The 23319-nt window shown below is 35.2% G+C and overlaps 1 protein-coding gene and 1 long non-coding RNA gene across 5 annotated transcripts in view; one reads left to right on the top strand and one right to left on the bottom strand.

The window, feature by feature from the left end:
• Positions 1-23319, top strand: part of LOC143255736 (uncharacterized) — a 59911-nt gene that overhangs the window by 9010 nt on the left and 27582 nt on the right. For 2 of the 4 annotated variants that reach the window (XR_013030810.1, XR_013030807.1), the window contains one exon: positions 13207-14898. The exons of 1 other annotated variant lie outside the window; for it this stretch is intronic. This is a non-coding gene — a long non-coding RNA (uncharacterized LOC143255736). Of the gene's footprint in view, positions 1-13206; positions 14899-23319 lie in introns of those variants that run through there. One more of the 4 variants, XR_013030808.1, reaches the window with a different exon arrangement.
• LOC143254898 (uncharacterized) lies at positions 1617-3313 on the bottom strand. Its single transcript, XM_076509809.1, has 2 exons — positions 2996-3313; positions 1617-2213 (listed from the first exon to the last, which is right to left on the bottom strand). Exons 1-2 carry the CDS (start codon positions 3311-3313, stop codon positions 2109-2111), a joined length of 423 nt encoding a protein of 140 aa, XP_076365924.1. The 3' UTR covers positions 1617-2108.

Below are 23319 nucleotides of genomic sequence, written 5' to 3'. Positions count from 1 at the left end.
TGCCGGGCCCTATAGATAAATATGTATATATTTATCTACTTTTTAATTCTCGCAATCCACATTTGATGTTAACGAATGTGTTATTAAAAACAGCACTAATGAGTATTGTTCCTTATTAAGCACAAAGCTATACAAAACGCTATCAGTGCTCTGCCAACCACGGGGTGTCGAAACCCGATTTCTAGTAGTATATGTCCGTAGACATACCGCTGTGCCAGAGAGAATAATCGTTAATAAAATAATTTTGAAAGTTATTTTTATTGCATGAGGGTGAAATAAAAATGTATTAAAACTAATAAATTTTATCAAAATAAATAGACAACACGGAACATCATTAAAAGACCAAAACACCACGAGAGAATTACCGGTTACAAATCGGCTCTACGGTCAGCCCCACTATTCGTTGGAAAAGAGTTGCCCAAGAGCTGGTGGTGGGTGGTGATTGACTAGTTGCCTTTCCTCTAATCTTACACTACTAAATTAGGGACGGCTAGCGCAGATAGCCCTCGTGTAGTTTTGGGCGAAATTAAAAAACAAACAAAACAGATCGGCTCGACAATTAAAAAGTAAATGATCTCTTTTGAAGAATATTCCAGTTACTTTCCTTGTTTTGTCCATGGTTATAAATATATAATACACTTGTTTTGTTTTCTATTGTTATATTCTTCTGTTCACTTTATCTTTATACGTTTTTATCTCAGCAGTTTCTATAAAATAAAAGGAAACAAGTATTTACGGACTAGAAACTAGAAATTATAAGCACAAAATTAATTATTCTTTAAGTTTAAACGCCTCACACATTTAATTGCTTGTGAATACATTGCATTGAAAATGTAATTGTGTGAAAAATTGCATGAATTTCGTAAAATTCACACAAAAGTTATTCATCAGACATAAACACAAAATGGCGTTATTATTCAATGTGGTTTTAAACAACTTTAAATTTAAAAAAGTGAGAACTATCATATGTATGGCTGAAACTTAAGAGGCTCATTAGCCAGACATGAACAGATATCTGGAAAATTTCTTAGGTTAAAAGTATACTTTGGCTTTTCCAATGCATATTTATAAAAAAAATCTATCTAGTTAGTTAGTTATATTGCTTGATTCACTGGATCATAATTTAAATAGCGGTTATTCTTAGCTTTGTAGTTTCGCTTTTCTATAATGAATTTTATATTTTTTAATGTTTACTCTTTTTGTGGGACATGATTCATTTTTCTTTCATAAGGACTAAAAATCTTACACTTGTTGTTTCTGTAAAGCAATTTCTAAGGCAGTATTACGTTTAGAGTGAATAATTTGTTCATTTTTTGTGATAAACTTTAACTGTAACGTTACATCCAGTGTATGGTTCAGCAAACCGCTAAATGTACGAAATGTATAGTTTGTTTTACTGCTAAATACAAAGTTACAGAAACTGGTATTGACATCCGATTTTATAACCCATCCGATTTACTGATGAGCCACCGGACTCAAACGTTTGCAGACGTGTTTATTTTAACTATGCGATGCTGAATATTTTATAAGTTTATGATAAAAATTTTAGTATTCAATATACATTACTTTTTGTTCCAGTAGAAAGTAGCAATAATTGCTATTAATCAAGCTTAATCCCTCCACATATTTACTTTCAAACCTGATTTTGTAAAATAAACAATATATTAGTTAAGGAAATATAAATTAGAAATTTTAATTCAAAATTGAATTCTCACACTTCTTAAAATGTATTTAATCTCGAAGTATGCCTTTAGAGGGAGCCACAATAGAAAGAACATGCGTTTGTTCTAAGAATACTTTTGTCGGTCTCGTCAGTCATACAGTGAAACTCAACAGCGTTTGACTGTCAGCAGTCTAGTTTCAAGAAAAATTGATTTTCAAACATAACTACCAGGGTTTGTAAAAGTCAGTGTAAACATGGAACAAACCGCTTTTAGCATTTTCGCGGAACAATGTTTGAACGACAACTGGAAGTGTTTCTAAGAGTCAGTTGATGAAGAGTCACTCAGTTGTTTTTACACGTCAAGTCTGAAAACGTTTGTTGAATGAAGAAATAATTATTTCGAAATGTTTATTGTTTCACTTGAACAAAGCTTTAATGACAAGCGTTAACACTTCAGCTGACTAAAGCCTAAAAAAATAAGATCAGGCGTGATCAAATGGTTAAAGTGCACGAAATGTGAATCCGGAGGTTCATAGTTAACAGCAGGTTCCTGCAAAAAATTATAAAAAGGGCATTTAATATTGTTTTATACGCCTATTTAATTGGTGTAGTCTAATATAAATAATATAATCTAAGTATCACAGAAAAGAAAAGAAGGTTAAACCAGACTGATCAAAATTTGTTTTGTTTTGGAAATATTCATCTGTTTTATCGCTTGTCTTTAAACACAAGCTAACGTTAGCAGTGGTTCAGGCCTACGTAAATCTCGTTAGCTTTCCTTAATCTAATGCCATCTGTTATTTTAATATCAGATTTTGTCCCATGATATGTCTCATTGTCCTTCTTCTCTGTGGTTAAGGAAAGATGGAACCGGGACTCTCCAAACGTCCTAATTTATCTGAGTAAAAATATTATAGACAAGAAATACTAACTATCTTAATAAGTATAAGTAACACGTCGATTATTTCAACATAATATTATCAAATTCTGAAGTGTCTGGTCTAAGAACTAAAACATTCGTACTGAATTTCTTGTTTTTGCAATCATTTAATCTGCCAGTTTAAATTCAGAATCTGAAACTAACCCCCTTTCATAATCAGCTAGTCTGTCAATTTAAACTCTGATTTTGAAACTATTCTTTATTAGGTTCAAAATTAGACACTCTAATTTCTCCTGCACTATAATATTTCTCAACAAAATAACACCAAGTGTTAAGTATTCTCCAAACATAACCCAACCTATCAGAAAAGTTTTATTTTTCAGGCTATTCTCCAACGACAACAAGAAGACCAAATTATGTTGTTAATCGTCCTAATTAATTAAGTAACTCACCAGAACAAGATCCCATGGTGAGTGTATTTCTCCGCAATAAAACATAAAAAAAAATTGAGATGCAGTCATTCCTTCACCACCAACTAGAACAAAGTAATCTTTAAGTAGCAATTCTTCCAGAACTGAACCAACCACAGATAATAGTTTATAGAACAGAGCAGTCTCTTGGGTCGAACTACTAAAGAAGTGGACATAATTAGGTAAAGCAACTCGTTTTATCTTGCATGCACAGCTATTTCTTCCAAGCGAGTGCCATCGAAGGTTTAGTCCAGCAAACACCTTCGAGTATTTTTCTCTTTGGTAAAAGTCCGTTGTCATGGAAACAACTAGTGACTTGCAGTTTTTTAGGACCTAGCCATGTCTTTAAAAGGAAAAGGCATTCTGAATAGCTCTTCTGAAATAAAGTTTTATATTCACAAAGACAATACCGAAACGACCTGATCTTTTTTTAACTATATACATAAACCATTATTTGTATTTGGTGTTCTTATTTTCGTATTCACCCTTTAACATAAAAGTCAAGTAACAATGATCTTTGTTTTCCGGCCCGGCATGGCCAGGTGGTTAAGACACCAGACTCGTAATCCGAGGGTCGCGGGTTCGCATCCCTGTTACACCAAACATGCTTGCCCTTTCAGCCGTGAGGGCGTTATAATATTACGGTCAATCCCACTATTCATTGGTAAAGGAATATCCTAGAAGTTGGCGGTGGGTGGTGATGACGAGCTGCCTTCTCTCTAGTCTTACACTGCTAAATTAGGAACGACTAGCGCAGATAGTCCTCGGGTAGCTTTGTGCAAAGTTCAAACCAAACATTAGTTTTGGTAATGCTCAAATAGTCGTTTGTCGGGAACACTTCGATATTTGACATTTAGTTTTCCGTTTGAGATTTGCAGTAACTAGTCAATAACAAGTTTAATGGATACCAACAGAAGTTTCAGTTATGGAACTTAAAAATTATTAGTGACGGTAACGCATGGTGTTTTTCTTTTCTCTTAACGCTTTCACTGGTGGATTCTAACTACAAAATCCCGCGCAATTAAAGAAAAATCACCAGTAAACTCCTTACCAAAGACTGATTATAACGAAAACATCTAAAAACATTTATGTTGGTTTAAACTGGGTGTATAAAGTTTGAAAAGTAGCTACAGATTTTAAAATCAAGAAATTTATGTCGTATTTTTCTACCAACTTTTTTTACCAACAGGTGTGTATTTAAAGTGATTTCATTTAACAAGTTAAAGAATAGCTATATAATGCAATTAGATAGACGCAATTTGTGTTTTCTTTAAAAAATAACAATAAAATTATTAAAATACAACTTTACCGTTCACAATCAAACACACAAACTGAGGTGTAAAGTGACCAAACCAAAATTATGTTTTAGGAGGATTCAAGCGTACTTTTGAAACTCTCCAAGTTACAGGAATGTTCATTACACTGCTCATAGAAACGGAAACACGCGTACACTTTCTAAAACATTGTAAATTATAACAATACTGTCACACCGCTCATAGAAACGGAAACACGCGTACACTTTCTAAAACATTGTAAATTATAACAATACTGTCACACCGCTCATAGAAACGGAAACACGCGTACACTTTCTAAAACATTGTAAATTATAACAATACTGTCACACCGCTCATAGAAACGGAAACACGCGTACACTTTCTAAAACATTGTAAATTATAACAATACTGTCACACCGCTCATAGAAACGGAAACACGCGTACACTTTCTAAAACATTGTAAATTATAACAATACTGTCACACCGCTCATAGAAACGGAAACACGCGTACACTTTCTAAAACATTGTAAATTATAACAATACTGTCACACCGCTCATAGAAACGGAAACACGCGTACACTTTCTAAAACATTGTAAATTATAACAATACTGTCACACCGCTCATAGAAACGGAAACACGCGTACACTTTCTAAAACATTGTAAATTATAACAATACTGTCACACCGCTCATAGAAACGGAAACACGCGTACACTTTCTAAAACATTGTAAATTATAACAATACTATCACACCGCTCATAGAAACGGAAACACATGTACACTTTCTAAAGCATTGCAAATTACAGCACTACCAATCACACCGCTCATAGAAACGGAAACATACATACACTGTTTAAAACGCTATCAAGTTGCTCAAGGAAACGAAAATGTGTACACTATCATTTGAACTAAAAACATTAGCATTTTAATCTCCTCTTGTGTATACTTTAATAGAAATATTAAAGTGTATATTGAAATAATACTCTGACGTATATATTTCTTGTATTACATACAATTTAATGAGAAAAAAAGTCTTTTTCTATAGTTATCCACAGGAGACAGTGAAATATTACCCCCAGGAGCACAGCGGTATGTCTGCGAACTCCCACCGCTGAAAACTGGGTTTCGATACCCGTAGCAGGTAGAATACATATAGCCCTTTGTGTGGCTTTGTGCTTAATTCCAAACAAACAGTAAAACATAATAATTTCTTCTAAAGCACATCTTTAAACATTCAATACAAATCATACTCAGTAAAACTTAACCTGCGCATAACAAATCTTTTCTGAGTAGTGGGAACAAGAAAAGAAAACAACACTTTCCCGTTGTTATTGAGATAAAGTGTGCCACTTAATAAAACATAATTCTTTACGTGACATAGAAAAAAGTTGGCTGTTAAAGTCAGCTTTTTGATCTATGTGAATCAAATTAGTTGCTATGAGTCACGCTATCCAGTTGCTAGTCAATGCTTTAGCTGCTTATTGGTTTACTTTATGAAGCAGTATCATTAGTATACACAGATGACCTCGTTCTATATCTGAAGGGGCGATCACACATCATATGTATAGAGAGTAAAACTTCTCACAGGGTTATTCTCTAGGGGAGAACCAATACTTTTCTGTTAAAATTTACATTATTTAGACTGATATTTTCTCTGGGTGGTACACCATACAGTTCTGAAACCAATTGGATGTTGGCTAAGTGAAGCCAACCGAATACCCATAAAATATTAGCACAAGTAGGAATGACAACTTGCTACACGCCAGTCTCGTGCAAAACCAAGAAACTGTCACGCCTCAAATAACTGAGGACTACTAACTCTAAAACAGGTTGAGAACCATAAAACCGTTGTGAGAATAGTGGTACAACACACCTTTCTACACTTATAACCAGCCGTACTGTGCCATAGGTTACATGCATTACGTTTACGTTCTTCAGTTTGAGCTAGTTGTACTTCATCGAGCTGAACAGCAAGGTCTTCCAGTTGCAATTCCCAGAATTCAAAAACGGTTAATCATGGCATCAATTTACTAGCGGAATATCTTACTGTAAGGCTTTTCATCACTATGGCAAAACTAGTCTCAACCTTCACAAGGTTTTCAAGTTCTGGACATTTAATGAATACACATGGCCTCATTGTATGGCAAGACAATCCATCTGTATTTCTATATTGTGAACCTTGTAATAATGTATATTCTCCTCCTGGAACACTGTTATAGTCATGTGAAAAAGTTAGGACACCCTATGAAAGCCTGTGTATTTTTGTAACATTTTTTGATATATATATATATTTAATCTCAATTTAACAATACTGAGAGATTATAGGAATATAACTAAACAATTAAAACTGAAGAAAAAACTTTTCAAGATCTTCTCTAAATGTAATTCTACAAAAATGCATATTCTAACTGAGGAAAACGTTAGGACACACTCACATTTATTCCCACTTAAAATGGCTCAACTCACTCACAGGTGTATCACACCAGGTGCACGTGATTAGAAGATCGTAACTCAGCATTTTGAATGAGGCTTGCTCTATTTAAACCTCAGACATTTAGTTTGGTATGCTCCTGACTGTCGAAGTGAGAGTGAGCACCATGGTGAGAGCAAAAGAGCTGTCTGAGGTCTTTAAAAAGAAAATTGTAGCAGCTTATGTGTCTGGTAAGGGATTTAAAAAGATCCCAAAAGATTTTGAAACCAGCCATTCCACTGTTCGGAAAATAGTCAACAAGTGGAGGGCTTTCAAAACAACTGCCAACATGCCCAGGTCTGGTTATCCAAGCAAGTTCACCCCGAGTGCAGACCGCAAGATGCTAAAAGAGGTCTCCAAACACCCTAACATGTCATCACGGGACCTACAGCAGGCTCTAGCTACTGTTGATGTGAAAGTGCATGCCTCTACAATCAGAAAGAGATTGCACAAGTTCAACTTGGATAGGAAGTGTGCAAGGAGGAAACCTTTGCTCTCTAAGAGAAACATCAAGGCCAGACTGAAGTTTGCCAGAGGGAATGTAGACAAAGACCAGGATTTCTGGAATAATGTTCTTTGGATAAATGAGTCCAAAATTGAATTATTTGGACACCAGAACAGAGGACATGTTTGGCGTAAACCAAATACAGCATCGCAAGAACAGAACCCCATACCAACTGTGAAGGATGGAAGTGGAAGTGTCATGGTTTGGGGCTGCTTTGCTGCAGCAGAACCTGGACAGCTGACAATCACAGAATCCACCATGAATTCTACTGTGTATCAGAGGGTGCTTGAGAATCATGTGAAATCATCTGTACGAAAATTAAAGCTGAAGCGGAACTGGACCCTGCAACACGACAATGACCCAAAACATACCAGTAAATCCACCAAGGACTGGCTGAAAACTAAGAAATGGAGAATCACGGAATGGCCGAGTCAAAGCCCAGATCTTAATCCCTTTGAGATGCTGTTGGATGCCTTGAAACGGGCTGTACCTGCAAGAAACCCCTCAAACATCTCACAGCTGAAAGAATTCTGCATTGAGGAGTGGGGCAAACTTTCTTCAGACCGATGTCAGAGACTGGTAGATGGCTACAAGAAGCGTCTCACTGCAGTTATTTCAGCCAAAGCAGATAACACTAGCTATTAGGGGGTAGGGTGTCCTCACTTTTCCTCAGTTAAAATATGCATTTGTGTAGAATTACATTTACAGAAGATCTTAGTCTTTTCTTCAGTTTTAAATGTTTAGTTATATTCCTATAATCTCTCAGTATTGTTGAAATTGAGATTAAATATCTATATTTCCAAAATGTTACACAAATGGACATGCTTTCATAGGGTGTCCTAACATTTTTCACATGACTGTATATGGCGTAGTATCTCTTTTGGGGTTTTATAAGTTCGTCAATAATTATAATGTTACATAGAACACTTGTAATGTGAAATTTGTACCATACAAGTAGTGTTAATAGGGGTTTACAAAGTTAGTAACTGCAAGCAGTTCTTTCTTTGGCATATAGTACTTTCACTTAACAGCTATGAGCTTATGAAATATGTTTGTTTCTGTACATTCTAGTCCACCCTACTACTATGACAACGCTGCTCGGATTCCATTACCACTGACATTATAATCTAAGTAGGAATCACAAACAAATGTTGTTAGGAATACATCAACTGTTAAGCTACTACTAAAGCACACTTCAGGTGCAAGGATACTTGCTCATATTCCTTAGTCTATCCGAAGTATGCATAAACTTTGTGAGAGCCAACAATGATAAGCAGTATTGGAGTAGTTATCCAAAAATTATATTTATAAGAGACAAAAATATGCATGTAACAAACTCGTTTACAGGATATCATTGTAATCCGTCGAAGTCACTGCATGACACGTGTCAACATACACATGCAACAAATCACCTACATAAACATTCAGACCAATGGATTGCTCTATTTTCCACCAGATCAAATTTCAGATACAAATCGATAATAACTGTTTACAATTCAAGGGTTGCAATTATTTAAATGTTTGATAAAGCTTAGGATCAGACTGTATAAACCTGAAAACCAGTAATTATAAACATGATCTGGAGTCCAACTGTTCCATGTTCTTACCTGCCTGAAACATTACAGGAAATGGTCTAAGTCATCTTCTGCTGTAGCCTTGAATCTAAGTTGCCTCCCATATTGGAAACTGATCATGTCCAGAACATCTCCTTTACGGTTTTTCGGTCATCACTTGACTGAATGTCACTAACAATGCAAACAATGCATTGTAGGCCCTTAACAACTGTAAGTCTTGTCCAAGTGATCAATTCCTGGTTATCTTGTGGCTCAAAAAAAGACTCATCACTGCCCCAGTGGTTAACCATTTGGAGTCCATTATTTTACCTGCCAGGGAGATAATTACGAGATCACAAACATTGCGTTTGTATAATTTGAACTCCAGATCAACTAAGATAACATTACAATATGTTTCAACTAGAATTTTTTCCTAAAGCTTATTCATATCGTTCTCAATCCTACTTTGTTTTATCCATTAAGCCCACAACTACCGTCGTGATAATACCCGATAAAGTCTGAATAGACTGAAAAATTTGACCAATGATATGACTTGTTATAAAAGGAAGTCAAAGATTTATAACTCACGCTGGGACAAAAATACATTTTTAACAAGAAAATGCACAAATTACGTATGAAGTACTACAAAAGATAATTTATGAAACCAAAGGAAAAGTTAAACTTAACTTGGCTGGTTGAAGCATTCTCAGATTTATTGTTTGGTGTACCTGCAGGAATGAAACGTTCTAAGAGGAGCTAGCTTCTGACTACCCTTGGAATCTTCTTGGTAGTCATCAGAGGCATTTACTATTGGCGTAATCTGATGCATAACCACTAACTTTTTATCGTGGTCAAAGACATCAAGTCCTGAATCTATAGATGTATTGACTAGGATCTACATGTATCAGGTGCTTTTGTCTGTGTACGATGGTCAAATGTAGATGGATTTTCTGTATATATGTCTGTGCTTTGGTTTTTATTGGCTGATGTCTGTGTTTACTGGCCTTTTACTAGTTTCTTTTCTATTGATGGATTTTGTGTTTCTCGGTCATTTGTGACTTTGTCTTCTTTGGCTAATATTTGAGTTTGCTGAGCTATTGTAGATGTATGGTTGGTGTGAAGCTTTGGTTTATGATGTAATTTGGCTTTCAGTATTTTACACTTTCATGAAATGAAGATTATGGTTTTTGTTTGAACTGTGTTACTTCTTGGGAATGATCTTTTTGCTTTAATGAGGAAGTGCTACTTTGAGCAGCCAGATTGAAGTATTCTATCTGTTATGTGAGTATAATTAAATACAAATTTTCTAAAAAGGATTATATTTCTAGTTTTGCCTGGAGTATTCCCGTTTTTTCTCACATCAGACATTTGGGTATCGGATATTTTGATCTCATTACCGTTTTGTGGACCCAGTGATCCTGTTTGTTTTTCACAGATACTTCTGATACATCATCTAAGCCACATGCGAGTAAAGAGAAATTTTCTAATTATGAGCAACCTTGGTTTTCTATAACATAAATAACTGCCACTGATAAACAAAAATAAAACTGTTTGACCTGATGAAGATCTGTGCTAACAGCGCGATACATCATCCAAAAATTTCATAGATAGATTCAGTCCATTAGCAATCACATTTTCGTATAGAGGAGACTGTAATCGCGAGATATCACCTGACATATCAGTGGGCACTAGTGATGTTGTTGACGTTCTTGCAGAAAATGCTGTTTTACATCTACAACTCTCATAGATCAAAATCAACTTAACGAGTTTATTGAATATATATATTATGTAAAAACCGTATAGATCTAGAATAAAAAAAATTTTTGGACTAAAATTAGAAGGTCGAAAATGCATGGTGTGCCTGTATACCATACCTGAACCGTTGGATCTTTCAGTTGATTATTTAACTATGCATTGCATAAGGAATAACTTTAATTTAAAATCTACCACTTGCTATGTATATGTATTATCATTATAATGCAGGACAAAAATCCTTTATTTTAATAAATAAATTTCTCCAATCAAGAATGAAATGAAATATCACTAAAAAATAATTTGTGCCTAAGCCTGAATTTATTATCCAAAGAAAATCAAGCAATTGTTAGCTTTCTTGCCAAACAGACAACAGATTCATAGGCTAGTAAAACTCTTTAATGGAATTAGGCAATATTCAAGAAAAATAAACAACAAAATATTGCTTTCTTTTTATGTTTATATTAACGTTTATGCAGCTGAAAGATTGGATATAAAACATAACATATTTTTTTTCATAGAACTATGAAATACACTGCTGACCAAACTCTTAAGGCCAATGAACATAAAGAAAAAATATGCATTTTGCGCTGTTAAATTCAACCACTTGTTTGAGTGGAGCTTTGAAAGATAAAAATAAGAAAAGGGAAAATAAAAATAAAATACTTTTTTAGCATTTAATAGGAAAATAGTGAACACTATGAAATTAGCCTAAATACTATTTGGTCAAAAGTTTAAGACCATACTGAAACGAAGCGTTAATCGGTAAACACGTAACGAAATTTACTCATTTGTGTTCAACCATTAGCGTTGTCAGTATCTCCGACTGACATCTTTTGTGTTACATTGGGTAGAAACATGGCGAAGGCTAAAAAGTTGACAGAATTTGAACGTGGCAAAATTGTCCAGCAACAAAAGCAAGGTCTATCTCAACGTGCTATCGCTGGTGAGATTGGGCGTAGTAAATCTGCTGTTGCAAATTTCTTAAAAGAACCTGAGGGATATGGAACGAGAATTTCAAGTGGTCGGCCTAAGAAAATTTCACCGGCGTTGAGCAGGAGAAATCGACGGGTTGTCCGACAAGACAACAGCAGATCGTCACACCAGATTAAGGCCCTTACGGACGCATAATGCAGCTTAAGAACAATAAGATGGCATCTACGAGAGAAAAGCTTTAAAAACCATAAACGTCTTCAAAGGCCACGCCTCCTTTCACACCACGAAACAGCATGGATAAACTTTGCTGAGAAGTACTGAACATGGGACGTAGTAAAGTGGACAAAGGTTTTGTTTTCTGATGAGAAAAAAATTAACCTGGATGGTCCATATGGCTTCTAACGTTACTGGCACGATAAGGATATCCCATCTACACGACACAGTGGAGGAGGTTCCATCATGGTCTGGGGTGCTTTCTCCTTCCATAGAACAATGGAGCTTCAAGTTATGCAGGACGTCAAACAGCAGCTGGCTACATTGGCATGTTGGAGAGACCATCCTTATTGACTGAATGCTCTCGCTTGTGTGGAAATGACTAGATCTTTCAGCAGGACAACGCTGCAATCCACAATGCCCGCAGGACAAAGGACTTTTTCATGGCGAATAACGTAATTCTTTTGGACCATCCAGCGTGTTCGACCGAACTGAGCCCCATTGAAAATGTTTGGGGGTGAATGGCAAGGGAAGTCTATAGAAATGGACTCAATTCGAAACAGTTCATGATCTTCGTGAAGCCATCTTCACCACTTGGAATAACATTCCAGCCAGCCTTCTGCAAACACTTATATCGACCGTGCCAAAGCGAATGTTTGAAGTTATTCGCAATGACGGCCGTGCAACTCACTACTGAGATTTCTTGTTGGGCATTTCCTACCCTGTTTAGGTCGTCTTTTTGGTATGGTCTTAAACTTTTGACCAGCTAGTATATAGACTAATTTCATAGTGCTCACATTTTCTCTGTTGTATGTCTAAAAGTTTTTTTTATTTTACCTTTTCTTATTTTCATCTTTCGAAGCTCTACTCAAATAAGTTGTTGAATCTAACAACTCAAAATGCATATTTTTTCTTTATATTCATTAGCCTTAAGATTTTGGCCAGCAGTGTGTAAGTTTTAAAGATTGTGCCAAATTTCCATAAATTAAAAACTTATATCTGGTTTCATATGACATTCAAAGGTAAAGAAAATACAAATAATTTTTTATTTATAGTTTCATTAAATGTGACAGGATCACAGCAAAGATTCTCAGGTGCTTAATTTGATTAGGAATGTGGTAATTTTAGATCGCACTAGTTTCTCCTACGAGTCGAAAGAATAAGTCCACTTAATAGTGGAAAATTTATCATGTTACTTTCTATAAAATAATTCTATATTATCTGACTAAGTGAGTTTATGAGAAATAAAGAGAGAATGAACACACCAAAAACAACCTCCATTTTGTTTGAGACGAATAACATGAGAAGTGGAAGAGCTCTTGGATCAGGCAAAGTATGATGGTGGGTTTATCTCATCAAGACACTATAGTAACGATAAAGGCTATCAAGGTCACCTTGAAAATTTCATTGCTAATGGAAGTGGTTAAACTTCATCTTCTTTGTAAATATGACGTTTTAGTTCAAGACTAAATGAGTGTGCTTTTTTTATAGCAAAACCACATCGGGCTATCTGCTGTGTCCATCCAGGGGAATTGAGTCCCTGATTTTAGCGTTGTAAACCAGAAGAATTACCGCTGTTCCCTCGGGGTATAACTAAAGGAGTAAACCTTATGTAAATCCAATGAAAGGCAATAGCAACCCACTGTTATATCTTCCAAACAGTCCTTAATTAAAAGACGTAACAACATTAAGGACTGTTTCAACAGCAAAAATCATTTCATTTGGTGGGAGCTTAGTAGGGGATGTCATGTACAGCATGTGACACTACATTGTCATCAAGCTACTGTTCGTATTAGAAACAAAATGAAGATAGCAACATGAAATGTAAGAACGCTTATCAAACAAAAAATGAAATGATTGAAAATGAATATATCTGAAAAATTGAAAAAGATGAATTAGAAAGGGAGTAATAACAACGGACGAACACACAGTCATATTCTCAGTTGAAAATAAGCACGACAGTGAAGTTGGTGTAATCTTGGAACATTATAGAGCAAAATGCATACTGGGTCATTTTTGACCGAAATTGAATTTTGAAATGAAAAGAAAATCGAACAGAAAAAGATCACTAAAGATTTTATTCAGAACTAGAACAAGCTAAACCGTATTGCAAATCTCAAGACATTGCAGTTATACCAGGACACCATAATGCCAAAGTTGGAAATGATTGGATTGATCATATCGTAAGACCATTCAAATTAGAAACCAGAAATATAAAAGTGAACGTCTGATAGAATTGAAAATACAAGAAAAACTTACTGATCGAAATACGTTTTTCCAGCTACATCCAATCTATATATGTACATGGGTAAGTAAATTCAGGCGTTCATACTAGAATTCAAGATGATTACATTATAATCAACAAGAGTTTCAGAAATGTATTAAAGATAGTAAAAACTAATGTTGAAACTATCTATAATAATGATTACGTAACAGTATGTGAAAAACTTTAATCGAAACTAAAAAAAATAAGGTAAAAGCATCGAAAACAACACAATTAGACACGGATCTGTTACAATCTGACATAATGATAAAACAAAAAATCAAATTAGGAGTTGAAACTAGATGCTTTGTCAAACATGGAAAAATAGGTTCTCAATGGGAAAAGCTTCAGTTAATCAATCAGCAAAAATATATCTAAATAAAAATAGAGATACAGAAATAATTTGATGGTAATACTTGACATGATGGTAGGAAAAAAAAACAAGCAAAGACAAATAATAAAAAAATAATAAACTTAACAAAGATGACTGATAGAAGATGTAATAAACGTAACAAAGATAAGTGATAAAAATATAATAAACTTAACAAAGATGAGTGATAAAAGATGTAATAAACTTAACAAAGATAAATGATAAAAATGTAATAAACTTAACAAAGATAAGTGATAAAAATGTAATAAACATAACAAAGATAAGTGATAAAAATGTAATAAACGTAACAAAGATAAGTGATAAAAATGTAATAAACTTAACAAAATGAGTGATAAAAATATAATAAACTTACAAAGACAAATAATAAAAAATATAATAAACGTAACAAAAACTGCAACAAAAATATGATAGACTAAACGAGTAAACAAGTTTTAAACATAATGAAGCAAAAGGAGAATGGCATTAAACATAATGTGTTGATATTGTGTTGAAATCTCAACAAGATACAGAAGGCATGCACAAGAAGATACGAAATATAAATTAAGAGAAATACCCTTCAAATGTATGCCTGAAGATAAAGAACAAAAATTATAATGGAAGAAATAGAAATATTAGAGAGATGATCAGAATATATCTAACAACTATATGATAATCACATGAGTTAAAAACCAACAATATAGAGTAAAATGGAAGGACTATGAATAAGAAAGATGAAGCCAAGAAAATAGTTAAGGTAAAGAAGAATGGAAAGTAGTAGGTTGAGTTAAAATCATAACTGAAATGGTTCAGTGATTTGAAGAGTTTGAAATTAATGTGATCAGAGGACTCTTGAAACTGGTGAGGCACCATCTGATACGCCATAATCAGTTTTATTGCACTGCCTAAATATCCAGGAACATTTGAGTGTAAGTTACACATAACACTAAACATTAAGAGCACATAAAGAAAATTCTACTGAGAATGCTCAAAGTCAGAGTAAGAAACAAAATTTAACCTTAAAATAGCAGAATCGAAATGCTGATTTGCTGAGGGTATAGGGACAAGATATGCCATATATATGTGTATGTGTGTGTACTTGAAGGATTAATAGGAATAACAACTGAAATACAAACAGCTTTATCTATATGTTTTATTGACTGCATTGAGGCATTTTAAGAGGTAAGAAATAAGATGTTAAAAGTTTTGGAATATTTTAGTATCTTTTGAAATCTGTACTGGAAATAAATCACAGCAGTAGAGATAATAAACTCCATTTGTACTTTCCAAGAAATAAAATGAGTCAGATAAGATGTTCTCTTGCTGTATATTTTCTCAGTGGATAATGAAATGATTCTCAGAGGTGTAGCAAAGGGGTCGAGATTTAAAGTTGGAGGAAATAGCAGCAACAACTTTAGTATAATAATGATACTGTATTAATTACTGAATTCAATTAATTCAAACAATGGTAAATATAACTAGATATTGATGAAAGTAAGAAGAAAGGATTGACTCTTAATAGCAGAAAACAAAGTGTATAGTCACCTCCAAGAAAAGTAACACCGTATTTCGAATACAGCATCAGAACTGTTGGGACAAAAAGAGTCAAACAAGTTCATCATTTCAATTATCTGGGTACATTGATTAATTGCATCAGATGGTTAGTAGACAAAACAGATTAAAAGAAAAATTAAGACTTGCTAAAAACACTTTTCAATATATAAAAGTTATAAAGACAAGCAAAAACATATCACTAGAAGTAAGAAAAATGTCATGGGATGTTGCGTCGAGCCCATACTTATGTACAGTTGCAAAACATGGACAGTAACAAAGGAAGTTGAGAGAAAGCTTAAAGCAACCAAAATATGGTTCATAAGAAAAATGCTGTGAATAACATGAAAAGTAATGAACGAGTTTTAATACAAGCTAACACAACACACAACATCATCAGGAAAACAAGACACAAGTTAAGTTCATAGGCCATATGTTGAGGAAAGAAAAGATGGAGATCAGAAGGAAAGAGAGTTAACAGAAGGAATAAAAATGCTTAATGAACTCAGCACAGTGAATAACAATACAGAAGTGTTGATGAACATTAAGGACAAAGAGAAGTGGAAAGTCGTTATCGAAATCTGTACGCAGGTATGACATTGGAAAAGAAGAAAAACACATATATACAATCAGAATGCTCAATCTCTATTTAAAATAAACAGTGAAAACGTGTACTTTACATGCCACAATAGACGACCATTTTACTTCTTAGCATCAGACTTACCCAGAACAACTTGGCACTACCAAAGTACTGATAATTTCCAGTGAAGCATGAGAGAGATCATTACCCAGGAGATCACTTGACCTCCGGTAGAAATGAAAACTGTCTAACTTTATATATTACAGAATATATTTCATTTGTATTTCTCATGATACTTCAAAAGGTGCTATTGTAGGTGATTGACACAATAGGAACTTAGCCTTATTGACCAACATGCTATGTGGAAACAGCAAAAGTAAAATATTTTGACATTAATACATAAAGGTAAAAAACTTACGACGAGATTTGAAAGTGGTTTATAGTAATTACAACTTAATGCTTTTCTAAAACTGAAATTATCGATACGTGTATCAGAGAACATATTAAATTAAAAAGATGAAAAATACACTAAAATTAATGACATTAAGGTAGCAAATACTGTTCTGCCACAAATGTTTTTTTTTTTAATTTCGTACAAAGCTACTCAAGGGCTATCTGTGCTAGCCGACCCTAATTTAGCAGTGTAAGACTAGAGGGAAGGAAGCTAGTCATCACCACCCACCGCCAACTCTTAGGCTACTCTTTTACCAAAGAATAGTGGGATTGACCGTCACATTATAATGCCCCCACGGACATGTTTGGTGCGTCGGGGATGAGAACTCCCGACCCTCAGATTACGAGTCGCACGCCTTAACACGCTTGGCCATCCCGGGCCGCCATAAATGGAACACAGAACACTTTCAATAACACTGCACAACAAAGGTTTTGCTTTTTGAACACTGTTGGGTGTCCCTTATAGATGTTTGGCTGCTGATCACGAAAATCACATCCAAATTTGCCTATCACGTACCGTTTTATCAAAATCTTCAGTTTTGTCATGTTTTTTTTTAATATTTGTGTCCTAAAATTTTCGTTTCTGTAAGAGACCTATGAACAATGTTTTGTGCAGTCTGGGCATGTCCAGGGATGAAATAAGGCCAGGTTGGAAGCTGTTCTGTGGAAGTATGCAGCCCGGGCATGCCTGGGCAGGCCGGAGTAAGCTTGACACTGTTTCAGCAGGCTATAAAAGTGGCTTGCATTCACAGATGCTCCTCATTGGATTAATATGGACCTTATAGTGTGTCCACAAATGTTTTTTTTTTAATTTCGTACAAAGCTACTCAAGGGCTATCTGTGCTAGCCGACCCTAATTTAGCAGTGTAAGACTAGAGGGAAGGAAGCTAGTCATCACCACCCACCGCCAACTCTTGGGCTACTCTTTTACCAAAGAATAGTGGGATTGACCGTCACATTATAATGCCCCCACGGACATGTTTGGTGCGTCGGGGATGAGAACTCCCGACCCTTAGATTACGAGTCGCACGCCTTAACACGCTTGGCCATCCCGGGCCGCCATAAATGGAACACAGAACACTTTCAATAACACTGCACAACAAAGGTTTTGCTTTTTGAACACTGTTGGGTGTTCGTTATAGATGTTTGGCTGCTGATCACGAAAATCACATCCAAATTTGCCTATCACGTACCGTTTTATCAAAATCTTCAGTTTTGTCATGTTTTTTTTTTTAATATTCGTGTCCTAAAATTTTCGTTTCTGTAAGAGACCTATGAACAATGTTTTGTGCAGTCTGGGCATGTCCAGGCATGAAATAAGGCCAGGTTGGAAGCTGTTCTGTGGAAGTATGCAGCCCGGGCATGCCTGGGCAGGCCGGAGTCAGCTTGATACTGTTTCAGCAGGCTATAAAAGTGGCTTGCATTCACAGATGCTCCTCATTGGATTAATATGGACCTTATAGTGTGTACGTATTGTTTCAGAATATAGCATTGCCTCAGTAGCACTGTAACAAGTAAGTTAGATGTTATAGACGTTTGACAGGACGATTGGTGTCGGTCAATATGTCTCGTCAATGTCGTAACAGCCGCGTTACATTCTGCTTTATTTTTGGCGAGTATACTCTTGTTCATCAGAGACTCTCAATGACTGCTCTTGTGAAGAAAGCATATCATCTGTACTTCGGCTGTAAAATTGGTGATCAAGACCAGGAATGGCGCCTCACATTTGTTGTGCGACATGTGCTGTCTGTCTGAGAGCTTGGCTCAGAGGAACTCGAAAGACAATGCCGTTTGATGTCCCGATGACATGGCGAGAACAGAAAGACCATGTGACGGACTGTTACTTCTGTTTGACTAATGTGTCTGGTTTCTCTGCCAGAAACAATAAGTAAATTGAATACCCTAATCTGCCTTCAGCAATGAGACCCGTGCCACATGATGACAGTCTTCCAATTCCGAGAACCTTAGACGAACCAGATGAAGAAACTGCAAAGCAGGGAACTGGCAGTGACATTGATCTGGATTTTGAACCGTTCTCCTCAGGCGATTCACATCTCGTAACACAGTCAGAATTAAACAATCCGGTCAGAGATTTGAGTCTGTCAAAAGCAAAAGCAGAATTGCTGGGTTCGAGACTGCAGGAATGGTGTTTGCTGTTACCAGGTACGAAAATTTCTGTTTTTCGAAGCTCCCAAGATGATATAACCAAATTATTTGCATAAGTTTACAGTCTGTTTTTGTGTTGACATCGAAGGATTGTTCTCTGCTTTGGGTTGTGACCATGACCCACAAGAGTGGCGTCTCTTTATTGATTCATCAATGTTAAGCCTCAAAGCTGTTCTGTTACACAATGAAAACTTTCACCCTTCAATATTTGTTGGCTATGCAGCACAAATGAAAGAAACCTACAAAAACATGGAAATGTTGTTGAAGCACATCCAGTACAGCAAGTACAACTGGAATATCTGTGGAGATCTGAAAGTCGTTGCTTTGTTACTAGGACTACAGCTCGGCTATACAAAGTACTGTTGTTTCATCTGTGAATGGGACAGTCGTGCCAAAGAGTCATATTATTCTAGACAGAGCTGGCCACTCCGTAAAACGTTAGTTCCAGGACAGAAAAATGTGGCGCATGAACCGCTTGTCAACCCGGCAAAGATTTTTTTGCCACCTCTTCACATAAAATTGGGACTTATGAAGAAGTTCGTGAAAGCAATGAACAAAGAAGGCGAAGGTTTACGTTCTTTAAGACAGATGTTCCCAAGAATAACTGAGACCAAGATTAAAGAGAGCAGTTTTGTTGGCCCTCAGATCAGACATGTTATGAGTGACAAGCGGTTGGAAGATCTGATAGTTGGACCGAAAAAGATTGCCTGGAAAGCCTTCAAAGACGTTGTTGACAATTTTCTTGGCAATTACAGAGCCCCACATTACATTCAGCTGGTAGACAAACTTCTCAAAGCATAAAAAACAATGAAGTGCAACATGTCACTCAAGATCCATTTCCTCCACTCACACTTGGACTTCTTCCTCGAAAATATCGGTGCTGTCAGTGACGAACACAGTAAAAGGTTTCACCAGGACGTTGCTAGAATGGAAAAACGATATCAGGGCAACTGGAATCCGTCAATGCTTGCTGATTACTGTTGAACACTGCAACGTGATGCACCGGACATTGAATACAAACGAAAATCAGGAGCAAAACACTTTTAATTATGTTGAACTTAATAGCATATTAGAAACATAAACGCAATTATATACGTTTTGCCCGTAAACAGTTAACTCTCTATTTATCAGAGTTCCTACGTGATGAAGCAAAACCAAAACTATATTTGTGCATACCCACCAAGTACCTGTCACAATCAGCAAAAACTTTTCAAAAAAAATGTTGTGCAGTGAAATTATTCCACAATTAATGAAAAAGTCTGATATCAGTGGTTTTAGTTCACTTAGAAGTAAAATATCTTTTAATCTAAAATAAATCAATTCAGTAGTAATAACTATAATTTCACAAAAAGTTCAAACAATGGCAAAATAGTGATAAAACTAAATTATTTCATTGTTGAGCGGACCATTTGTAAACTATACAATAGGTTGGCAATCCCACTGACGGTGATAAGTTTGGGTAAATTGTATACGTTCTATTAAATAATGCATATTTTAGGTGAGTTGGTTAATGTATTATATATTCCTTTTGTAGATATACATTAACAAACCTATGTACAAGGCAAAAACGATGGCTAATTTTGTGGCAATGGGTTACACGATGTTTATTATTAATCACAAAGCTCACAAAAACTATTTATGCTTTGCCCAACAGCGGGTGTCAAAACCCGGTGTCTAGCGATATAAGTCTGCAGACATGCCGCTTTGGGACAGGTCACACAATCTTGTCTGTGACAGGATGGCAACTGAGAGTGACTTTCTGTATACAGAGGCAGACAGTAAAACTGAAATAAAACCCTTATAACTCGAGCGCTTCAAAAGGTCCACCTTTCGAAAGTGCTCAGGTTATAAGGGTTTCTATTTTAGTTTTAACAAAGTTCTTAGACCTACGTGTTTTTAGAACATCGTGAGGTAGACAGTAAGACACTCACTGTTTTTGCAAAAATGTTCATAATATTTATACAACGTTTTTCTTCAACTTATAAGTAAACTGTACTGGCATCGAATTAAATTGCTTCTAAAAATCGTTTAATGTGTCACCCATTATCCCAAAAATGTATTCATTTTTTTTTTGTATACAGGTTTGCTTTTTGTTTTGCCCCCCCAATGGCTCAGCGGTATGTCTGCGGACTTACAAAGCTAAAATATGAATTTCGATACCCGTGGTGGGCAGAGCACAGATAGCTCATTGTATAGCTTTGTGCTTAATTGAAAAACAACAACAACTTTTATATATATATATATATATACTCAATTTCGCGCAAAGTTACACAAGGGATATCTTCGCTAGTCGTCTCTCATTTAGCAAAGTAACACTAGAGGGGAGACAACTAATCATCACCACCCACCGCCAACTCTTGGGCTACTCATTTAACAATGAAAAGCGGGATTGACCTAACTTATAACATCTCTACGGCTGAAAGAGCAAGAACACTTGGTGTGACAACTATTCAAACCGGTGACCTTTAGATTACGAGTCGAGCGCCCTAACCACCTAGTCATGCTGAGCCATTGTATCATACATAGGACTGTTAATATTTCTTGATAAAAGGAAGATGCAAAATTAGAACTAAATTATTTAAAACTAGCTGGAGTACTCGTCCCCTGGACGGTAGTTGTGTTAGTTTGTAATTGATGAAAGGTTATCTTAGGACATGAAAACGTGCTCTTCTTATATGTAATTGTAAAAAATGAAACGCCCGTAAAAACTGCAAAACACAAAATGTGAAGCCGTGAATTTATATGTATCTCTGCATGGCCCAAGCAAACCTTCATGACAACGTTTGTAAAGATCTATCAATGTGGGGCTAATTAGTGGTAAAAAGAAGTGCGGATAGGCAAAATACAGAATTGAAATGTACATGTATATCCCCATTGATCCAATAAACCTCTATACTAATTTTCATGAAGATCCATTCATAGAAAGTGAGGAAGTGGTTAATAAAAGCCAAAAACTCTCATAAAAACCACAAAATGCAAAACTAAAAATTCATATTTCTACTCGCATGAACCTAATAAACCTGTATACCAATTATTGTGCAGATCCATCCATTTCCTGCAAAGTATTCATACGGTCATACAACAGAGAGTAACAGATATGCAACGATTAATAGAAGATATAAACCTAATATCATGGATAAGATTTATAACAAAAATTGTAATAAATTAGAAATATTTGAGTGTACTAAGTTACTGACAACCAAAAAGGAAAATAGGATAAGAAAATGTTTTCAATATGTTCCACCATGATCAATACAAATAGATAATGTTTTCAATATGTTCCACCATGATCAATACAAATAGATAATGTTTTCAATATGTTCCACCATGATCAATACAAATAGATAATGTTTTCAATATGTTCCACCATGATCAATACAAATAGATAATGTTTTCAATATGTTCCACCATGATCAATACAAATAGATAATGTTTTCAATATGTTCCACCATGATCAATACAAATAGATAATGTTTTCAATATGTTCCACCATGATCAATACAAATAGATAATGTTTTCAATATGTTCCACCATGATCAATACAAATAGATAATGTTTTCATGAACTATATCGATCGTCAATGAACATTTACCTTCAACCTTAGTTAAATTGAATTACTACTATTAACGCACTGAAAGATAAAATTGAATTGAACGATAAGTGTGGAATATTTACACTTTTATGTAGTTGCGGTTTCAATTTCATTGGTCAGACGAGTAGAAATTTGAAATAAAAGAATATAAAAATTCAATTGACGAATTATAAAAAAACAGCGAATGTTTCGATCTTGCCTTAACATTTGGCAAACTCTTCATATGTCATCGATGGAGATAATGTGAAATTACTTACACAGGTGAATTTAAAACAAACGAATTAAACATAAAAGAGAGATCAAAAACAGTTAAAAACAAAACGATAAATTTAAACAGGGACTTAGGTACAGGTACTACGAAAATAAATTTCTTGAATTCGATTTTGTAAGTGCCGCCACTGTACAATATGTTAATCCTACAAGCACATTTATTCTAGTACATGGAAGAATCTCATGTGTCCTTCTTGGTCTCCTGAAGATGGTGGACTATGTTGTCCACTGAAGTATGATGAGTGTTTTCTTATTTTAACCTTACGCAAATTAATTTATTGTGTACATGAAACATAGGTGTTGTGATTTTTAATTTTATTGGAACGCTGCATGAATACTTTCGGACGAATGTATATCGATGG

This window comes from Tachypleus tridentatus, chromosome 7 (assembly GCF_004210375.1).
Source record: "Tachypleus tridentatus isolate NWPU-2018 chromosome 7, ASM421037v1, whole genome shotgun sequence".
Lineage (NCBI taxonomy): Eukaryota > Metazoa > Arthropoda > Merostomata > Xiphosura > Limulidae > Tachypleus > Tachypleus tridentatus.
This window is presented reverse-complemented; position numbering and strand designations above follow the sequence as displayed.

Coding starts and splice junctions, on each gene's coding strand:
- LOC143254898 (XM_076509809.1), bottom strand. CDS start 3,313: ATGACAACGGACTTTTACCAAAGAGAAAAATACTCGAAGGTGTTTGCT. Junction 2,214..2,995: donor CACCATGGGATCTTGTTCTG/GTGAGTTACTTA, acceptor AATTTTTTGCAG/GAACCTGCTGTTAACTATGA.